Source organism: Abramis brama (genome assembly GCF_963993115.1).
Source record: "Abramis brama genome assembly, chromosome: 22".
NCBI classification, from domain to species: Eukaryota; Metazoa; Chordata; class Actinopteri; order Cypriniformes; family Leuciscidae; genus Abramis; species Abramis brama.
The window spans coordinates 6,813,129-6,835,188 of record NC_139984.1 but is presented as its reverse complement, the minus strand read 5'-3'; the positions used below and the strand labels follow the sequence as shown (position 1 = coordinate 6,835,188).

Genomic DNA, 22,060 nt, shown 5'->3' with positions numbered 1-22,060 from the left:
CAGTGCTTATCGCAAGCAACCTAGGATATGCCGACTCATTCCAGACATCTGAATCGATGCTAACAGCGGAGCTTCTCTGCGGACAGACCTACACCTTCACAGCAGTGGGGGAAAATGATGTCTGTGACAGCATACCAAGCACTCCTGCCCATTTTATGACTGGTATGACCCAACACTCATAAAGGCTGTACTAAAAGGCCGATCTTACAAGTGACAAAATTGCAACGGAAAAGGTTTCTGACATTTATACTACATTTGAGCAGTGTCATTAGGTTTTGTATCAATCACTGCTTTTTTTTCTATAGCCCCGTGTGTGCCGTACAACATTAAGACCTTTGCAGAGTGTGAGACTAACCTGGGTGCTGTCAGCTGGGCTGGCAGTGATGGCGCAGATATTTACACCGCCATTGCCAAAGGACAGGATGGCCACACGCACGTCTGCATAACAAACACAACTTTCTGTATTTTGGAGGAACTGCACTGTGGGGAAATTTACGTTGTCCAGGTCGTTGCCAACGCACAAATCTGCAGCAGTTATCCCAGTGAAAGCACAATCATCAACATGGGTGAGTTGCTGATAAAAATAAAGGTATAATTATATAAAGTCAACATTAAATGAAACAACTTTCTAGAAATGGCTAATCGAGATTGCCTGTATTGTGTATAGCTCCATGCATCCCTCAGAAACTGGTGTCCTCCTTTGACTGTGACGTGAGAGTGGCTTCCCTCACCTGGGAAGCAAGTGAATATGCTCTGATGTACCTGGTGTCTGCAGAATCTAGCAGTGGTCATCGGGTCGAACTCTCCACCAATAACACAAGTGCACAGTTCTCAGAGTTCAACTGTGGTCAGCCTTACTTTCTGACTGTGCTAGTTGTGGGACATGTATGTAGGAGTCCCCCCAGCAATGCTTCAGTACTGCAGACAGGTTAGGATCTTCTTACACGCTACCAAATACACGGTGCCAAAAGAAATACGCAACTCTTTTGCTTTCGAAAGGACAACACAGTCTTGACTATAGGCATAACGATGCCACACTTGTTGAATGACTTGGATTATGTCATTGTGTCTTTTTCCAGAGCCCTGCACTCCAACCTCCATCTTTGGCTTTAATGACTGCATCTCCAATATTGCTACAGTATCCTGGGAGCCCGCTGATGGTGCAGAATACTACACCGCAACAGTGGAAGGCCCAGATGGGCCTTTAGGAACATGCATGTCCTGGTCAGCGAGCTGCGGCATGCCCAAACTATCCTGCGGCAGTACATACAATGTTAGCGTGATTGCCTCCAGTCGCCAATGTAACTCAACACCCAGTGCACTGAGCGCTATTAACACAGGTAATGCATGCATAAATATTAGACACAAATACACAAACCCCAGCACAGGTATTGTTCTGGTAATTGGCATTGCGTGATTTTGTTCCTGCACACTGTCAGAGCATTTCCGTGTCTTGATCCCAGTACTGAACCTGGTAATGTTATTATGGTTGGATCCCGGGATCACATTTTTTAGATTTAATATGCATTTCCATTTTTTCAGTAAAGTGCTGTCAACAAACAAGAATTTTTCATATGCTCCTGGCTTTGGGGGATAAGGCTGACTCTCTCTCTTTTGCAGTGCCCTGTGTTCCTACGGGAGTGTCTGTGGTGCTGGACTGTGCCACTGCTGAGGCACACGTGTCCTGGAACGCAAGCATCGGGGCGCTGTACTACACTGCTTACGCCTGGAGCAGCACATTCAATTTCATATCCTGTAATAGCGCTGGGCCTGTTACACAATGCAATCTTAGTGATCTCATCTGTGGAGATGATTACACTATTCAGGTGATCGCTGTTGGAGATGAATGCTCCAGTCTGCCCAGTCAGACAGAACACTTCCACACAGGTACAGTTTTGGTCTAGTTTTGGTTTTGTTGTTCTAGATGAAAGAAATCGGTTCTGTTATTATTTTTCTCTTAAATAGTTGTTCTTTGTATAACATTACATTTTTTGTTTCCTGTAGTTCCCTGTGCCCCAGAAGTTACTTCTACACACCTGGACTGCTACACTAATGCTGTCCTGCTGCAGTGGACTCCGACCGATGGGTCTGTTTCCTACACCGCTGATGCCAAGACACCTGAGGGGCTGATCTCCACCTGCTCCAGCAACTCCACTAACTGTGAACTGAGGGGACTAGCTTGTGGACAAACATACAATGTTACCATGGTATCATATGATGGAAATTGCCACAGCCAACCTGGCACAGCCCTGGCAGTTGCATCGGGTATGAATGAGGAAATTAATTAAAATGCAGCACCTACATGTAGCAATATAGTAATAATTAAAGATTGGCTACTAGTATAATTAAAGGGTTAGTTCACCCAACAATGAAAATTATCCCATAATTTACTCACCCTCAAGCCATCCTAGGTTTATACTGTATGACAAACACAATCGGAGTTATATTAAAAAATATCCTGGCTCTTCCAAGCTGCCAGACCGGTTCAAACAAATAGGGCTAGGCACCAAACTCAAGCTCCTCTTCTCTTATATCGAAATCCTCCGACATTTCTCTTTAAAAGTTCTCGTTTTAGACTTCTAATTCGTGATCTGTGTTTTGTTTTGCTCTATCCTCTGGGCTTTCGTGTTCATCAATACGTCATGCTTCGGGTCAGAGGTCACTCTTCCGCCAGAACTTGACTCACGTATGGCCGTTGCTGAAAAAAAACAGTGATTATAGTTTATACGGTTATAAATATGGATATTTTTCTTACAAAAACACATCGCTTTCCTTCAGAAGGCCTTTATTAACCCCCTGGAGCCGTATGGATTACTTGGATGTGCTTTTTTTTGGGCTTCAAAAAACAAGGGACCATTCACTCCCATTATAAAGCTTGGAAGAGCCAGGGTATTTTTTTTTAAATATAACTCCTATTGTGTTTGCCTGAAATAAGAAAGTCATATACACCTAGGATGGCTTGAGGGTGAGTAAATTATGGAATAACTTTCATTTTTGGGTGAACTATCCTTTTAATAGGACACAAAATTTAATTAAAAATTAAAAAGTGAAAGTTTAGCAGTAACCTAATTAAATGATTGTATGTTTTTTTTTGTTTTTTTACTGATTTCTGTAGTTTTGGGACATTGCTTTTCAATTATCTCCTTCTGACTTTTCTCTCTCCCTCATACGAACAGTACCCTGTCCACCTCAGGGAGTGAAGTCAGATTTGCTCTGTTCTTCAAACTCTGCCCATGTGGAGTGGAATCTCGGTACGGGGGCAGAATCATATGAGGTTCATGCCATCAGCACAGATGGCCAGATGACAGGATGCGACACCACAAATACTTCCTGTGTTGTGCCTAACCTTGTATGCGGTTCCATTTACAACGTCAGCGTGCTTGCCATTGGCCACCACTGTAATGTGTCAAAGAGTGCGATCACAACACTACATTCAGGTAGGTGACCTCTAATAAAGCACAATACAATGCAGTTGAACGTTTTCCTCATAAAAGTGACAGCATCTTCCACCGCAATTGTACAATGACCCAAATATCAATTCCCATTTTTTCCCCAGTGCCATGTGTTCCCAACCAGATTCAGGCAAACCTGAGCTGTGCATCTGGTGTGGTTGATGTGTCCTGGCAGCCTAGCAGAGGAGCTTTCTCTTACACTGCTGTCGCTCAGGGCAGCGGGGGCTTTGCTTCATCATGCAACAGCACCAACACCACATGTGAGTTCACTAATCTACTGTGTGGACTCACATACAGCATCAGCGTGTCTGCCTCCGACGACAGGTGTACCAGCACACAGAGTCAAAGCGTAGGGCTGGACACAGGTAGGATGACTGTACACACAATTTACAGATTTTACCTTGAAATAAATGTTTCTTGTCCATTCCTATCATTACATTTATGATCTTCTTGTTTGCAATTGAACAGTTCCATGTAAGCCACAGGGAATCACCACTGAAATTGAGTGTGGCAGCCACACAGGTGTTGTGTCATGGGAACAAGGAGAGCACGTTGCCTCCTACCTGGTCCTTGCATCTAGTCCAGATGGGCACCAAACACATTGCAGCAGTCCCACCTCCAGCTGCAAATTAGACAACCTGCATTGTGGCCAAGCCTACAACCTCACAATCACTGCCCAGGATAGCCACTGTGACAGCAAAAATGCCCTTTCAACATTACAGTCAGGTTCGGAATTTTCCCATAATACTCTTTTATCAACATGCACTCAGACAAATGGATAAAATGTTATTCAGTGGAAGCACTGTGCCACTTTTAGATCTATTGACAGTAGGGCTGTGTTCAAAATCGCCCCCTATACCCTCATTTACTATTCCCTGCATTTCTCCAATAATATAGTCCACTTGAAGGAGTAAATGAAAACGAGTGAGTGAATTCAGACACCGAGTGCCGGAAGAGCTGCCGCTTTTGCATAGTTTATGCTTGCTGTTTAATAATAATCATTTGAAACTTACAGTAGTAATGAAAAGATTTATCATGAACTCTGTCATGGAAACTATGTATAAACAATTTAATAGTCAATTAAAAAGGAATTTATACCTGTATGATATTATGCTGTAGCCACATTGGACCAGCGGTTTGTAAAATGGATGGATGGATGATTCAGCTGCAGGCACCGCCTTCTGGTCAGACGCGGGAATTCATCCGGCACGTGACCCTCACAGTGCATTATGGGTATTCTCTAGCCAGTGAGTGTACATGAGTTGTACACTCATTATTGCGGTGCATTATGGGATTGAATGAGTGCACTCAATAAAGTCCACTATGGTTTCGGACACCACTACAAATGGCTGTTCCCTCAAATAGTGTCCTATTTAAGGGTATAGGGGCGATTTCGGACACAGCCTAGCTTTAGTGACGTAATCGGCTGATGTCAGATGTCTGTCTTTGTTGACAAACCCAAATGGACTTCACTATGCATTAATGCCTCATCTTCCTCCTCTTCCTCAGTTCCATGTACACCTATCAACGTGCAAGCGTCTCTCGTTTGCCTGTCTAACTCTGCGGCTGTTACGTGGCAAAGTGCCGGAGGGGCGCTGTCCTACCAGGCTGAGGGCATCAGTGTAGATGGCACCCATACGGCCAACTGTAGCAGCAGCGGCACGACTCACTGCAACCTGGAGCATCTGCTCTGCGGACACACATATAATGTTTCTGTGCTGTCTATGGACCTTGCATGCAGCAGCGAAGGGAGTTTGTTCACACAAGTGCATACTGGTGAGTAGCACACTCAGACTGTTAAAATGCATACTATATGTTGAAGGTGATGTGTGATTTTTTTTTTTTTTTTTTTTTTTTTTTTTAAGTAAGCCATTTGTTGGTTGATTATTTTTTTATTTTTTTTAAACCATGAGTCTCCAGCCCTGCTGCTGGAGAGCTACCATCATGCAGAGTTTAGCACCAACCTGAATCAAACACACCTGAACCAGCAAATAAATGTGTTCGAGGTTACCTGGAAATTACAGGCAGGTGTGTTGGAGCAGGGTTGGAACTGAATTCTTCAATAAGGTCACTCTCCAGGAGAAGGGTTGGAAACCCCTAGTGTAAACACTGTGGCACTTTCAAAGCAGCCATTTCAATACACTTTAGCAACCCCATAACAACACGGTAACATCCACTTAGAGCACCTTAGCAATGCTAAGAACAGATGAAACCACCATCAAGAACAGATGTATGAAAAGTGCCTTTCTTTTTTAGCGCCCTGTCCACCTCAGGCTGTTGATGTGCAGGTGAACTGCTCTGCTGGCTTCATGACTGTCACATGGGCAGCCAATCCAGATGCAGAATCTTTCCATGTGAGAGCAGTGACCAGTGAAGGAGCTTTCCTGTCATGTGATTCCACTAGCACCAGCTGTTCAATCGCTGGCTTGCCATGTGGACAGTCTTATTCTATCACAGTGACGTCTGTCAGGGGTGGCTGTGAGAGCCAGCCCAGCTCTGCTGTCAATGTTTCCTCAGGTAATGTTTCACAACAGCACAAAATCACCATTAAAACCATCGATATAGCATGCAGATATTAGTGATGCGCGGATCACGGTTATATCAGAGGATAATCTGTGAGTCGGGCGGGGCAAGTAATAAAAAATAGCCTTCTGAATTAACTGCGGTTGGATGAGATAAATCATTAATGATGGAAATATTAACGTGTTTAAAGCAAGCGGCTCCGCCCACTTTGGGCTTTAAAAACGCTCTTCAGAAAACTACGGGTGATGTCACGGACACTTCGTCCATATTTTTTTTACAGTCTATGGTTTAAAGCTTAATGTTTAGTCAGGCACTAATTGGCAGACTCTCATTAAGCTACGCATTTGCAGGGCAAATCATATCCGAGAGAAATTTTAAAAAAGGAGAATTAAAAACTAAAGAAAGGAAATAAAATTATAATGTGGGGGCGTTTTAATGAAGTAGCTATCCAGGACAAATCAAGAGCTGGGTATGATAGCCTGAATGTAACAGCCTTATGTCAATTAACTAAAACATTTGCTTATATCCAGCCTTTGCTTGGGCTGGACTATTAAGGAAATGTAATTTTGCCAAAGAAGAACTTTTACTTCAAATAAAAGTCAATTTAAAAGCAGACTTCTTCAGTGTAACAGGCATATGTTACCATATCATCACGCCTAACACTGAGAATTAGAACAATTTTAATGTGACGATCGGGTGGGGGTCGGGTGTAGATATCTAAATCAGAGAAAATCATAGGTTTGGGTAGGTTATAGGTTATTTCATAGGTTATTTTTAACAGCGGATTCGGATGCCAGAGATGATCTGCACATCTCTAGCTGATATATACATAAAATGATTTAATGGCAGCACATAATGGACATAGATATCAGCTCACGTTACGAGGCCAAATACCAACTGATTAATTCATCCTTGTGACCTGTACAGTACATACAGATCCCCTAAAGGGACATGGTCATGGAAACAAATATGAGATGGGAGGAAAGAATACATGTCAATGCTTTTCTGTTCTCTTGAAAAAGTTTTGCGACCCACTTTCTTTGTGCTCGCAAATAACTTAAAAGGTTTGGGAGCAAATGCAAAGTTTCTCGGGGGAATGCAAAACTTTTGTGAGAGAACGCAAAAGCATATTTTTTTTCCACCACCATGTCCCTTTTGGGGCTCCGTATGTAATGTACCAAATCAAAGTTCCTTTAAGACAAGTAATTTCACTCGGCGGCCATCTTTGAAACACCTCTCGGGCAACAAGTGCAGCTCTTGTCTCTTTGAATGGGGAAACATCAAATTCTCCTAAACTGTTCACCAAGCTTACGATTAAATTTCATATTTGATACCACCAATGAAATCTGACAACAGCTGTCACGCGTCTGACGGTCTAACTAACGGCTGCAGTGACACGATGACTTTACCAATTGCCGATTGGACTCTTTTTTAGAAGCTGAGGCTTTTTCCGCCATATTGAGCATTGCACTTTTCTCCATTCAAAACAATATGAGTGACGCATCTTGTGTAATTCTATAGTCTTTGACCATATGTACTGTACGGTCACAGATAATACAGAAAACTGCTGTTAATTTTTACTGCAAAGGATGTCTTTGTGGAAATGCCTATTGATCCTAGCAAGCTAACAGATTGTATTTGCATGTCTTTAGCTCCTTGTGTTCCACAAGGAGAGGCAGGAAACCTGGACTGCGTTACGAACTCAGCCTGGGTGACATGGTTACAAGCAATGGGGGCGGAGTCTTACTCTGTCCTGGCAGTGGAAAGGGGCGGAGCTAATTCCAGCTGCTCAGCTTCAGATCTGCACTGCAATGTTCCCGACCTCCAGTGTGGAGCCACGTACACCTTCCACATCACTGCGGTGAATTCATTCTGCCGAAGCGGACCCAGCAACACCTTCCAGATTCAGACAGGTGCAAACACACTCAAACACCCTAATCTTCCATCTGGCGCTCTTCGCGTATCGGACAAAAATGGCCGCTAATTATTAAATTTTTTTGGCAATTAAATGAATGTAAAATCTTTTATCGTTTGATAATGTTTTTTATTTAATATTTTGCATTGTTAGGGGATTTTTTTATACTAAGTTATATTTGCGCTGTATTTATAATCAATTTATTCACTTTTTGAGCATAGACCTGAAAATTCCAACTTAAACTGTCGTAAATCTTGAATGCTTTAGAGCACAGGCTGAAGTTTGATCTCTCTTCAGAGACGACACTTGGCAGATTATTGCTGAAGTGAAAAAAGTTAAAAACTTGAACTTAAAAATGTGTGTATTGTTATGAAAAATGTACAAAAATACTATTTAATTTTTATATGAAATATATATTTTTCAAAATCACGTTTTACTCTAAAAACTGCAAGAAAATCTAAACAAGTTGTGTTTTATATCAAATTTGAGCTTGATATAAAAAAATAAAAAATTATTCGTTTTAAGTAAGATTTTGTTTGGCTGCAGTGCCAAAAGTTTTCACTAGATACAATTCGTCTCCCGTTCATTTCCAATGCGGACATTTTTGACTGCGAGATGCACAAGTATGACTATTTTTTTTTTTTACAGGACCATTTCAACTTTTCGAATCATGTCCATTTTTGGGGGGGGGGTGTGTTCACATAGCAAGTGCCAAAACCTTGACCAAGTTTCATACCATTCCAATGAAGTAAAAAAACAAACAAAAGAAACGTAAAATTTTTTGGTCAAAACGACCGAAGAGCACCAGAGCGTAAAAAATTCTGATTGTTACTCCTGAAGCTTTCAAGCTACATCCACCAACTGCCCGAGTCTGTGTAGTCTGTCTGTCTTCCTGGCGGTCTGTCAGTTTCTGATCTCTGTCTTGTCTGTCCGCAGCTCCATGTGCTCTCACCTCCATCACTGCACATACGGACTGTTTCAGCAGCCATATAACCGTTGACTGGCAGCCGAATGAAGTATCCTCCTTCTATGTGGCCACAGCTGAAGGTCATGACAAAAGCATGTTGATGTGCAACAGCACAAGCACGTCCTGTGACCTCACCAGAGCGAAGTGTGGAATGCAGTACACCATTATAATCTCTGCGTCCTCCGACAAATGCAGCAGCTTGCGGAGCCCCCCTCTTAAGATCAACACAGGTACGCATTAAAGGAGTAGTTCACTTTAAAATGAAGATTAGCCCATGATTTACTCACCCTCAAGGCATTCAAGGTGTATATGACTTTCTTCTTTCAGACGAATACAATCGGAGTTATATTAATAAACACCCTGACGCTTCCATGCTTTATAATGGCAGTGGATTGCAACCATTGCAACCATCAGTTCAAAGTGATGAGCTTGTGTAAGAAAAATATCTATATTTAACACGTTACAAAGTAAAGTTCTTCCGGCCAAACGAATGTACTACTTGTGTCTAAAACGCAACTTACGCAACTTGTGACATCGGAAGTAGCGTAGTGTGTCATGGAGTAAATATCAGCAGTACGTCGCATTACTCACATAAGTTGCGCTTTAGACTTAAGTTGAATCCGTATGTTTGTTTGGCCGGAAGCTAGTTATTTTACTTTATAAAGTTTTAAATATGGATATTTTTCTTACACAAACTCATTGCTTCGCTTTAGAAGGCCTTTATTAACCCCCGGAGCCGTGTGGAGCACTTTCATAATGAATGGATGCACTTTTTTGAACTTTTTTGATCCACTGCCATTATAAAGCTCGGAAGAGCCAGGATATTTTTAATATAACTCTGATTGTATTCGTCTGAAAGAAGAAAGTCACATACACCTAGAATGCCTTGAGGGTGAGTAAATCATGGGCTAATTTTCATTTTAAAGTGAATTACTCCTTTAGGACGCATTGCACATGTGATTGAGATTTGAGAGCTACATCAAATCTGCATAATTCACACCCACCCATTTAATTCTCTTACAGCACCTTGTGTTCCTCAAAATGTAACAACGAATCCGGTGTGTGACTCAAACGGAATGGTGGCGTCATGGTCCCCCTCTCTGGTGGCCGAGTCGTACTCGCTCACGGCCAACGGTGGAGACGGAGATGTGCGAACCTGCAGAAGCACCACGAACAACTGCACCCTGCTTCACTTGCACTGCGGACAGATTTACAACGTTAGCATAACTGCTTCGGCTGGAAACTGCACCAGTTTGGCCAGTCAGCAGGTCACCTTCCATACTGGTGAGACCACACATTGGCTCTAAATGAAAAGCATTATGTTTTGGCGTGAAATCTGTGACACACTGTATTCCTTCTGGTCTATAGTGCCCTGTGAGCCACAGAACATGAGTGTAGCCGTGCAGTGTGACACCAGGACTGCCACACTCTCCTGGGGGGAGAGCCAAGGTTCGCTGAAGTACTTTACATGGGCCCAAACCATGGATGGGAACACACTTCGCTGCGACACCACGAGCACTTCATGTAGCCTCCAGGGATTGACTTGTGGGACATTGTACAGCTTCACAGCGCAGGCTTCAGATGGGACCTGTAACAGCTCCGTCACTGCGCCAATCCAGAGGGGAGCAGGTATACGACCAGATATGTCTGAGAATGTTTAGCTGTTTATCTCAAGAATATACAATATAAAACAAAACCTTTATGTGTGTTTTAGTAGGATATTTACATTTCTACAAGAAATTATATTTTGCATAAGAAAAATTACATTTCCTTGCGTTCTTGTGATGATATTTTCAGTCAAGCACATCATCTGGATGTTGTTTATTTTATATCATATTTCAATGTAACAATAATTGGTGTAATTATTTTAGTAATAAGTGCACGTTCAATGTACTTACAGTGTACTTGCCCACAAAAGTACTGAGTAATGTAAAGTAACTACATGGGTTAAGTTAAGTTTAGGGTTAAAACCTAGTTATTACCCAGTTATGTTTCATCACTACAATAAGTGCATAGTATGTTCATGCGAAACAGGACTGTGAAATAAAGTGCTATGTTTTCTTTTCATATTTCGATTTAGCTTTATTTTTATTCCAGTTTTAGTCATTTTAGTACTTCAAGTTAAACTTACAAAATTTCTCATTTTAGTTTGTTTATTAATTTCAGGTTTATTTTAATGTAATAGTTTTGCTTTTAGTTATCAATAACAGCACTTATTAATTAACCCTCTGTTGAACTGTCCTGTAGTCCCATGTCCTCCTGCCACCGTGCGGGTGAGAGCCCATCTGATGGGCGATGCCACTCTAATCAGGGTCTCCTGGAGTTTCGTGGACTGTCCTAACGTCACGTACCTGGTGCAGGTGACCGGCCAAATCCAAGACAACCCTCAGTCCAAAATGGACGTGTCGTCCTATTGGACAAACGGCAACTACTTTGAATTTCCTGTGCCCTGTAGCACCCCGTACAATGTGACGGTCCTTGCAAAAAACTCAGCTGGGATCAGCAGACCATCTCAGGCTGTTACTGGTGTCACAGGTACCAGACGACAATTATTATTTTATTTTTTACCTTTGTTAAAAAAGTTTAAATGCATCTAAAAAGTCTAAGGCAGATGGATTTCTGAATAATGATGCCATATCAATAATTGTCAAGCCAAGATACTAAAGACAGTGTATAATAAATAACTGATATAAACTGATATAAAAACAGACCTTCTCTGGCAAAGAAATTGCAGCATTTCAAGATAACTCTACTTCTATAGAATATTTTCTTACTTGGTCTGTTACTTTGTTTTCTCCTTCAGTGCCCTGTCCGCCGATGAACGTCAACTTCACGGGTGATAATTCCTCCGCAACAGTGGCCTGGGGGTCGTCAGTTCTTGCCACAGGATACAAGGTTTACCAGCTGCGCCCTGACGGCCAGGTGCCCGTCTGTCTCACCTCAAACCTCAGCTGTCAGGTCTCGGGCCTGCTGGCCTCTAATGTGGCTGTGACGGCCTGGAACGGTGCCGGAGAGAGTCTTGCCTCTAGAGTTATTACTGGTAAGAAGAAATACAGACATGTGGTTCATAACTAAGCCCTCGTTTAATGCACAGCTAGCTCTGGATTATCCCGCTTATACCATGGTCATTTGCCAGCATTGACAGGTTAAACCTGTTTGCAGTGCAATATTTGACCTGAGAGGTAATTACTGTTATTATCGTCAGTGACGGTTAGTTAGATCTAACATTCTGCCCGATTTCAATTAGACACAGAAATAAAGTAGTGCGTAAGATTACATTTATTTGAATGAATGAATTATAGCATTTATTTGAATTAAATATCAAGCGAGAGAGATGCAGAGAGAGATGCAGAGAGAGAGAGAAAGAGAGAGAGAGAGAGAGAGAGAGCGAGAGAGAGAGAGAGCGCGAGAGAGAGAGACAGAGAGAGAGAGAGAGAGAGAGAGAGACAGAGAGAGAGAGAGAGAGAGAGAGACAGAGAGAGATGCGCGTGTGAATTAGCCGATCTCTGTCTGTTCAGCGTCTCTCTCTACAAACAATTAAGATGTGAGTTTAATTACTTTAAAACCAGCTATTACAGCTGTTACTCCCTTGTTTCTGAGAAGTATAACGTATTCTCGATTCAGTAGCAAAGCTATTTATTACTATAAGTCACGGAGCAGCGTTAATTTATCATCAATACATCATCTGAACAATGTTTTGAGGTGTGCTAACTGTAGTATAAGCAGATTAATTGACTCCGGTCTGATGAATTATTAGAAAATAATGCACAGGTGCAAAGGCCATTAAGTGACCTCCTCGGGAGTGCATTTTTTTTCTAATAATTGAACTTCCTGTCGTCAATTATTCCTTACTTATTTCCAGGGGCTCCTTAAGATAACCAGAGGCCCCTGGGCTACAGCATTACAGTAGGCCCCCTACCCCAGATCATTTGTTTTTTTTAGCTTTCTGCCAATTATGTCGGAATTTATCTTGTCGGTACACCAGTTAATACAACACAGTGTGTATGTTTCATACAAATATGGGTTATATACTGTATAGGTGAATATGCAAATTCACTCTTTGCCAGTAGGTGGCGCTTGTGCAACAGCAGGAGCAGGTTGCATACACAAAGCAGCGCTGCACTTATAAACACTTCATCATTATAGGCATTATATTTAATATGAAAAGAAAACGCCATCATGAAATTCCTGGCCGAAATGCGTTTACAGGAAGGCTATCGCTCCATGATATTAAACACCATAAATTAAAATATTCATTATTCAACAACAGTAGATCAAAACAAACGGTTGTGATTCCTGGAAATTTGCGGGTGTGCAAGTTTGTTTCTAGAATGCTGCTCTCACTGCTGCAAACTCTTGTTTATACAAATTATTAAAAATATAGGCCCCTCCCGAGGGTAGGCGGCTGGGCTTCAGCCCATGGAAGACTGTGTGTTAATGAATCCTTTCAGTCAATCAGAATTGAGTATTCACACAGACCATGGTATAATTATTTTTAATGAACAGAGCAAAATGTAAACTATTTTCTGCAGAAGCTGACCTTAACTGTTATTTAAACAATCCATATTACTTTAAATAAGTGCATATTTCACAGGTACATCTTTATTTAATCTTGCATATGCAAAATGAAATGATGTATTAACACAAATCTTTTACAGGCCAAACCTTAAACCGTCGGAAGAGAAATCTGAAATATGCGAGGATGAATGCAGCACTGACTCCTGGTGAGATGAACTACAGACACATTCACAGCTTACTGCACAATAATTAAGAGCCGTCTGGATACACAGAGCAATATATACAAATTATTATATAAAATATACAGTATGGTAACACTTTATTTTAGTGTCCATGTTACATATAGGCTACTTTGTAGAACATTTTACATATTCTATAGTAATAACAGTAAATTATGTATAATTCCATTAAACTTACCCTAAACGAAACTCTATTCCTACATGTTGTACATGTTGTTAAATAATATTACTCATTACTTAAAAGAATAAATGTGTAATAACACCATAGAAACAAGGACACCTTAAAATAAAGTGTAACCAAATATAATCATATATACAAGACTTTAAACATTAGTTGAGGATGAGAATTGATTTTCATAAAGGTTAAGGTGGGTGACTCTCACAAAAACATATTCAGGGCAAAAAATAATTAAGAACATTTTCTCTGAAAATTGTAATTGTCATGGCAGACATTCATTTGTTATTTTTTTAGCACTATCTTGTGACAGTTTGGTGCAACAACAAAATGAACATTGATAACTGTGAACTGTTTTCCTAGTGGTTGGTTCAGATCATGTCACTCTTAGTTTAGAGGTTAATCAGGAAATAACCTCCGTGTTCCAGATTCTCTCCAAGCGGTTGGTCAAGAAATCTCATCTCTCAGTTTCCTTTAAATTTTGTGCCTTGGAGAGCCTTTGCTCTTTTACAAAAGAAGAGGAAACAGTAAAAACCTTCAACTTTACTCCTGCGTCTGACCTTTTCTGACTCCTTTTAGCTATCTGTCAGTTTTGAGTAGATGAAACGCATTTGGGACAGAATAGTAATGTCTGGATGTTTGTGATTTTCATATTAGATCCTCTTTATAGAATACTGTGATACAGAAAAATCACCATAAAGGCAGTGCAACAAGTACAGTACACCCATGAATATATATAGATAGATATATAGACATATATATTATTGTGGTGAAATGTTTCCTAGACATGTTCTTATAGCAAACTGAAGTCACATATTTAATCAGATGCTGTTGCCTCTACAGACCAGCTGTCCATCCCTGAGGTGAAGGTTGCGCATGTGACAGGACAGTCACTGCAGGTCGAGTGGTCTCCGGTGACAGGGGCGGATTCCTACACTCTGATCCTGACAGAGGACACCCCGTCTCTGCCTGCGAAGGAGGTCCTGTCCGTGTACAAGACTGAGATCGCTACAGTTACTGACCTAAAACCTGCAACACGTTACTGTGTCATCGTGTCTGCCAAACACAACAGCAACCAGAGCGCCTATTCCCAGCCTTTGTGTGTCACCACTGAGTAAACTGGCTTCCTTGCTGGGTGGACTGTACAGGAAAGTCGATACAAAACCAACAGAAGCGGCGTTCAGTTCTCCTGAACTAGCATCTTTCTTATGTTCCATGATCACTATGAAAAAGAAAACAAAATCAGCCTATCAGAAAATCTAAACAAATCATTGACTGATTGTCTCCTTAATTAATCCTTTCTAATTAACAAATTACTAAATTTCTGTGATGTAATATCTAATATATAACCATTTCTGTTGATTGAAAAGCAAAGAGAAGGTCACTTAAAATTAAGAATAGATGTGAAGAATACATTGATCGACCGTAGAAACGTTGTAACCCTAGTTTTTTAAGAAAGTTTTGCATTTATCTTAAAAAGTACTTTTCTGTAACCAGATCATACAATGATCCAATCTTTATGTAGTTAGATCAAATAAATGGTTAATTTATCAAGCATTATTTTTAAACTATACATTGTATTTTCTATCTGATGTATACAACTTGCATAGCTTTGTTAACAATCTGCATAAGTACTTTTATACAAAAAGACATATGAAAGAATTAAAGTCTGTGAATCAAAACTTCAAACATTTTGGTTCAAATGAAGAGCCAAGCGATGTACTTCATCTTTTCTTTCAATCCCCCGTTATAAAGCAACATGCTTTTCTTCTTCTAAAATCATGTTGCACGATTTTTCGAGCGAAAAACGATTCGACCATCGCCCTGGCGAAATTTTCGAGTATTTTGGATTTTTTTGAAAAACCTACTTTAGTCCTAGGTTTTTGGCCCGATCAGAACCAAACAAATCTTTGTCAATAATTATCAAAAACAAGTCGAAATTTCGATTCATCGTCTCTAAGGGCCGCCAAAATGTTAACATTTTTAACTTTTACTAAAATGATTATTACTCATGAACAAAATGAGATATTTTCACCAAACTCGACACACATATGTTAGAGCTCATTCTATGATCCTGTGAAAAAGCATGTGGCGACTGGCCACTTGGTGGCACTATAACATGGAAAAAAAAACATTAACATGGCTATAACCATAGATATCATATATAAACGCTAGATGTCTTATAGCGCAGTCACTTCCGGCATCACCGTTTGGCCATCTTGTGTCAGTGGTCTGTGCATTAAGGTGAGTGATCAGCATGCACACAAATCCTCATATCTCGCTGAAATATTGACGGATTTACAAACGGTTTGGTTTCTTACAAACGTTATTAACGTGGCTATAATTCCGAATGCTTGAACATGTATGTTATAATTTTTCATATGTATGCAGTGTATGTATGTAGTGTCATAACTACATCTCTGACGTTTATAACAAACCAAACCGTTTGAAAATCGGTAGAAAATTGGGCAAGTTATGGTTATTTAAAAGTATTTGCACCATTAAACGAGTGAGCGAGCGCACTGCCGCAAGATGGCCGCCACGTGCGGACGTCGACCTCCATTGGCCAGCAGCGCGCACGAGACATCTAGCCTTTATATATGATATCTATGGCTATAACTACACAACCCTAAGTCTGATATACTTGAAAATGCAGTGTCTTTGTCCAAAGTACCATGATTGTCAATGAGGACATTGGCGCACCTCAAAAAAACATGGCTGCCATCGGTCAATGAAGTTTGAGCACCTATTAGACAAGATTAATGGAGGCCTATCAGAAAGAAACTCGGTGGGCATGTTTCTCTCATGGCCCTGTAAGAATTTTGAAAGAAATCGGCCACTAGGTGGCACTAACGAGTTTTACGCCTCTGAATCACGCGGTGTTTCACACATACACACAATATTCATATCATCTGTTAGATCTCCTCATACTGAACAAATTTGCCTCAAGAACCAAACTGATTGCCTCAATCAAATTGTTCATTGAATATTTGTGATTATCTAAAATAAAACTTACTTTTGCAAACTAGTCCTAGGTTTTTTTCCTCAAACTCAATAAAACCACTGCGGCACAATTCTCAGGACTATCTAGGTCAATAACTATCAAAAAAATTTCAACTTTACCCTTTGGATAGCTATATCAGGGTAATTTAGAAAAAGCCTATAAATCCTTAACGGAAACTCTAAACTTCATGATATTAGCACATGCGACATATGATTCTAAACAAGCATGCGAACTTCATTGAGATCGGACCATAGGTGGCTCTATGACTGTTAAAAATTGCCTGTATTGGCTGTAAATGGTATTTTCCATCTATGATAAGTGGTTACATGCTTGCTAAATAAAACATAATATCTTTTTATGCATGTGCTTAAAGGCCTGAAAGCGCTTGAACCAGTTAATTGCTGCTTGCAGCTATATTTAAATCAGATGTTTTAATTATCTGTGGGGGAAGAAATCATGATGTTATCATCATTATCTAGCATACTATCTCAGTTTCATTTGTTCTCAATGAGTTGATCATGGCTAAAAAATGTGTCGCAGTTTTCCCCAGCAAATATGGACAGCTGGAGGAATGGCACAGTGTTGCCACAACTAAATTGGGTCATTTTTGTCACAGTGTTTGCTAGTCTATACTTTTCTTCCAATTTAAGCAATATTCAATGAGTTGGTTTAAGGCTAGGTTACACTACAAGACATACAATCTGAACAGATAGAAAGGCATACACTTGCCGACTCTGTTAATATTTAAAAACTGTGCATCACAAAACACTCGCTATAAATATTGTTACCGTAAGCCTTTTTAATAAAACCTGGGAAAAAGGGATTAAACCGACTACTTGGAAACTGGAAAGGACCAGTAGCGTCTAGTTACAGGCCTATTGCCCTATAACGTCTAATCTGTGCAACATTATGGAAAGAATGGGTATTTTTTTAATGAAATGGATAAGATGGGTATTGGAAGGAAAATGGTTAACTGGATTCATAGTTTCAAGTCAGGGTGGGATCATCGTATTCCAAAAAGTACTACAGTATATTGAAAACGGTACTCCTCAAGGTAGTGTAATGTAATGATTAATGATATTTTTCCCAGGTTGGAGCAGGAGTTGAAAAGTCTTGGATGACGGAAAGCACTGCGGAAGAGAGGGAGGAATGTTTTGTGCAGAGTGTGATTAATGAGGTGTAAAATTGGACTGAAAAATGTTGCTTATCCGTGTCGATAACACAGGTTATATGTTTCTCAAAAAAGAGAGAATGTCTTAGTGTAAGATTACAGTACAGTATACAAACCTTTAGAACAAGTGAATGTGATACGATATTTTGGGGGTATGGCTAGACACAAAACTGACATTTGCAGTTCACATTCAGAAATTTGTTGATAAATGCAAAAAAATAAATAAAAAAAATAACATCACAACATTTATTTCCATCAAGAGGTGCATACATTTTTGGTCAAGATCTTGTATTAACAATGCAAGAGTCCAGCACTCTGTAAAGTCTCCTCCAGCACATCCCAAAGACTTTCAATGAATTGAAGGTCTGGACTCAGAGGAGCATCAATTCATGTGTGAAAATGATTCTTCATGCTCCTCCCAACCATTCTTACAGAGTTTGAGCCTGATCAATCTTGACATCGTCATCCTGGAATATGGCCATGATGTGTCTTCCTACATGATAAGCTACACACTCCATCTATTAGGGCTAGAAGAACTGTTGCTGAACATAACATGCTAGAAACATAATCACTGCAATAATGATCCAATCATAGACTCTTAAGCATTTGCCTAATTTATTCATTTATTTTTTGGCTAGGGAGTGGACAATGCATTAATGATATACTTAAGAAAGGTCAGTTTAATAGGATTTAGAAGGTAATAGAATTCCTTTTTTTTTTTTCGCTCTTTTTTTTTCTCCCCCTTCCATCAATGATCCACACTCCAGCCCAGTAGGGGGTGGGAATGCACCTATCGTTTGTTTGCCAACCGCCAAAAGAAGAAAAAGAAAAAGAAGAAGAACTGGGCCCCACACACGACCATCAGTTCGTTCCTCGACAAACTCATGCAGAAACATGTGGCTCGTTGCTACATTAATGACAAATGAAAACAATATGTGTTCTAAAACAGACTCAAAATATATTTAAAAATCAGAGTCTGTGCCCATCATACACGATCTTTCAACGCCGACTGTCCAACATGCAGTCTCAGACTTTTGGCAGAATCTACTCCTTAAGACGCTGTAAATTGGGCAAAAGTCATATATTCCTGCCTGGGCATCTCTGAACACATGAGTGTTTACATGAAAGGCTTTTTTTCCCAGACTGTGACAGTAACGCTGGCTACATGAATAGATAGCCCCATTTTATCTTTATCTAAATAAGTATTTGAACACCCTGCTATTTTGCAAGTTCTCCCACTTGGAAATCATGGAGGGGTCTGAAATTGTCATCGTAGGTGCATGTCCACTGTGAGAGACATAATCTAAAAAAAAAAAAACAGAAATCACAATATATGAATTTTTAACTATTTATTTGTATGATACAGCTGCAAATAAGTATTTGAACACCTGTCTATCAGCTAGAATTCTGACCCTCAAAGACCTGTTAGTCTGCCTTTAAAATGTCCACCTCCACTCCATTTATTATCCTAAATTAGATGCACCTGTTTGAGGTCGTTAGCTGCATAAAGACACCTGTCCACCCCATACAATCAGTAAGAATCCAACTACTAACATGGCCAAGACCAAAGAGCTGTCCAAAGACACTAGAGACAAAATTGTACACCTCCACAAGGCTGGAAAGGGCTACGGGGAAATTGCCAAGCAGCTTGGTGAAAAAAGGTCCACTGTTGGAGCAATCATTAGAAAATGGAAGAAGCTAAACATGACTGTCAATCTCCCTCGGACTGGGGCTCCATGCAAGATCTCACCTCGTGGGGTCTCAATGATCCTAAGAAAGGTGAGAAATCAGCCCAGAACTACACGGGAGGAGCTGGTCAATGACCTGAAAAGAGCTGGGACCACCGTTTCCAAGGTTACTGTTGGTAATACACTAAGACGTCATGGTTTGAAATCATGCATGGCACGGAAGGTTCCCCTGCTTAAACCAGCACATGTCAAGGCCCGTCTTAAGTTTGCCAATGACCATGTGGATGATCCAGAGGAGTCATGGGAGAAAGTCATGTGGTCAGATGAGACCAAAATAGAACTTTTTGGTCATAATTCCACTAAACGTGTTTGGAGGAAGAAGAATGATGAGTACCATCCCAAGAACACCATCCCTACTGTGAAGCATGGGGGTGGTAGCATCATGCTTTGGGGGTGTTTTTCTGCACATGGGACAGGGCGACTGCACTGTATTAAGGAGAGGATGACCGGGGCCATGTATTGCGAGATTTTGGGGAACAACCTCCTTCCCTCAGTTAGAGCATTGAAGATGGGTCGAAGCTGGGTCTTCCAACATGACAATGACCCGAAGCACACAGCCAGGATAACCAAGGAGTGGCTCTGTAAGAAGCATATCAAGGTTCTGGCGTGGCCTAGCCAGTCTCCAGACCTAAACCCAATAGAGAATCTTTGGAGGGAGCTCAAACTCCGTGTTTCTCAGCGACAGCCCAGAAACCTGACTGATCTAGAGAAGATCTGTGTGGAGGAGTGGGCCAAAATCCCTCCTGCAGTGTGTGCAAACCTGGTGAAAAACTACAGGAAACGTTTGACCTCTGTAATTGCAAACAAAGGCTACTGTACCAAATATTAACATTGACTTTCTCAGGTGTTCAAATACTTATTTGCAGCTGTATCATACAAATAAATAGTTAAAAAATCATACATTGTGATTTCTGGATTTTTTTTTTTTTAGATTATGTCTCACAGTGGACATGCACCTACGATGACAATTTCAGACCCCTCCATGATTTCTAAGTGGGAGAACTTGCAAAATAGCAGGGTGTTCAAATACTTATTTTCCTCACTGTATATGGCCTTGTGGTTCAGTCTCACTTGTTCCTTGTTGTTCAGTAGGTTCATTTAAATTTCATTGATATGTTGGCTAAATTTCAAAGTTTATCCGCACGTGTTGTTTTTACCACAAGCAGCCCTGATTGGTTGGCTATAATTTGTATTTAAGAAAATAGGAAACGGCGCTGTGCAGACCGATTGGTTTATGAATTCAGTGTACTGGGAGAGCGAATCGAAAGCATACAGAGCCTCTCTAATCGCTCTCACAGTTCTTAATGTCATACACGATCGGTCTGCACAGGGCCGCAATCAAGTATAACACACCTAATGACTTGTCATTGTCATTTAATTATCTATTTTTTTTTAAATAATACATGATTATTTAATTTGATTCTTCAGTTTTTCACTTTGACTAGCAATGTTTTAAATTTTTCCAATTATGTTCATTGTTAAACATTCATGTCATCTGATCATTAAATAAATTAATTTATACATAAATAACATTTGTACACATAAATACTGAATAAATTTGTAAAGTAGGCTATCTCTGGTTTTATATAGGCCTATCTATTATGTCGGGTAAGTTATAAAAAGTCAGTGTGGGGGAAAATATGGCAAAATTTTAACACTTCATTTTATATATTAGTTAACCCCTTAGCTGTCACCCCCCTTTTTGAGAATGGACATTAAAATGCACTATTCATGCTTAAATGGTTGTAATTCAAGAATGCTTTGGAGTATAGACCCAAGTTTGGTCTTGTTTTAAAGGGAAAAAAATGCAGATTATTACTGAGGTGAAAGCACTTCAAAAAATTAAAGTATGAAAAAGTTATGGAAGTTTAAATTTACATTAAATCAAATATAATTTATTTAATATTTTTCTTTTATATAAAATATATATTTTACAAAATATGTTTTACAAAAAAATTACTATAAAATCAAAGCCATATATCTAACCAAGTTGTGTTCCAAATTTGAAGTTGATATCACAAAAATTGAAGTTCCCATGAGATTTTGTTTAGGCGTATTACCAAAAATAGCCACCGGGTGTCATTGAATTCCATTGAATTTAACTGTATGCATTCTACCATAATAAATTAATAAATTTCTGTCCAAATATCACTTCTGTCACAAAATATGGAACCTTGAGACTCAGACCTTTCTGACAATATGTGTTTTGTCAAGATTATAAAATATTTTGATCATAAATTATGAAACATGACAACGCCCAAAAGGGGAGGAGCCTGATAAAATAATTTAGAGTACCGTTTCTATGGTAACACAATGTCCAATTTCAAAACAGTTTTCACAGGATGAAT

At 40.0% G+C, this 22,060-nt stretch overlaps 2 protein-coding genes across 2 annotated transcripts; both read left to right on the top strand.

Annotated features, from left to right (window-relative positions):
* Window positions 1-426: 426 nt before the first annotated feature.
* LOC311073145 (fibronectin type III domain-containing protein 7-like) lies at window positions 427-2,288 on the top strand (the record flags this gene model as incomplete). The annotated part of the gene is made up of 5 exons (XM_084098628.1): window positions 427-566; window positions 668-928; window positions 1,080-1,340; window positions 1,621-1,887; window positions 2,005-2,288. The coding sequence occupies exons 1-5, from the start codon at window positions 563-565 to the stop codon at window positions 2,286-2,288; spliced, it is 1,077 nt and encodes a 358-aa protein (XP_083954754.1). The 5' UTR covers window positions 427-562.
* Window positions 2,289-3,009: 721 nt separating this feature from the next.
* fndc7b (fibronectin type III domain containing 7b) lies at window positions 3,010-16,799 on the top strand. The gene is made up of 13 exons (XM_084098521.1): window positions 3,010-3,437; window positions 3,557-3,817; window positions 3,921-4,178; window positions 4,962-5,228; window positions 5,709-5,969; window positions 7,628-7,888; window positions 8,827-9,087; window positions 9,881-10,141; window positions 10,226-10,486; window positions 11,105-11,392; window positions 11,661-11,897; window positions 13,516-13,581; window positions 14,633-16,799. The coding sequence occupies exons 1-13, from the start codon at window positions 3,302-3,304 to the stop codon at window positions 14,905-14,907; spliced, it is 3,093 nt and encodes a 1,030-aa protein (XP_083954647.1). The 5' UTR covers window positions 3,010-3,301; the 3' UTR covers window positions 14,908-16,799.
* Window positions 16,800-22,060: the final 5,261 nt, after the last annotated feature.

What these genes read in the sequence shown, in the direction of transcription:
- fndc7b (XM_084098521.1), top strand. Translation starts at nt 3,302, where the DNA reads ATGACAGGATGCGACACCACAAATACTTCCTGTGTTGTGCCTAACCTT. An exon ending in TGCTGTCAATGTTTCCTCAG is followed by an intron (nt 5,970 to 7,627) that starts GTAATGTTTCAC and finishes GCATGTCTTTAG; the next exon opens with CTCCTTGTGTTCCACAAGGA. An exon ending in TGCCTCTAGAGTTATTACTG is followed by an intron (nt 11,898 to 13,515) that starts GTAAGAAGAAAT and finishes AATCTTTTACAG; the next exon opens with GCCAAACCTTAAACCGTCGG.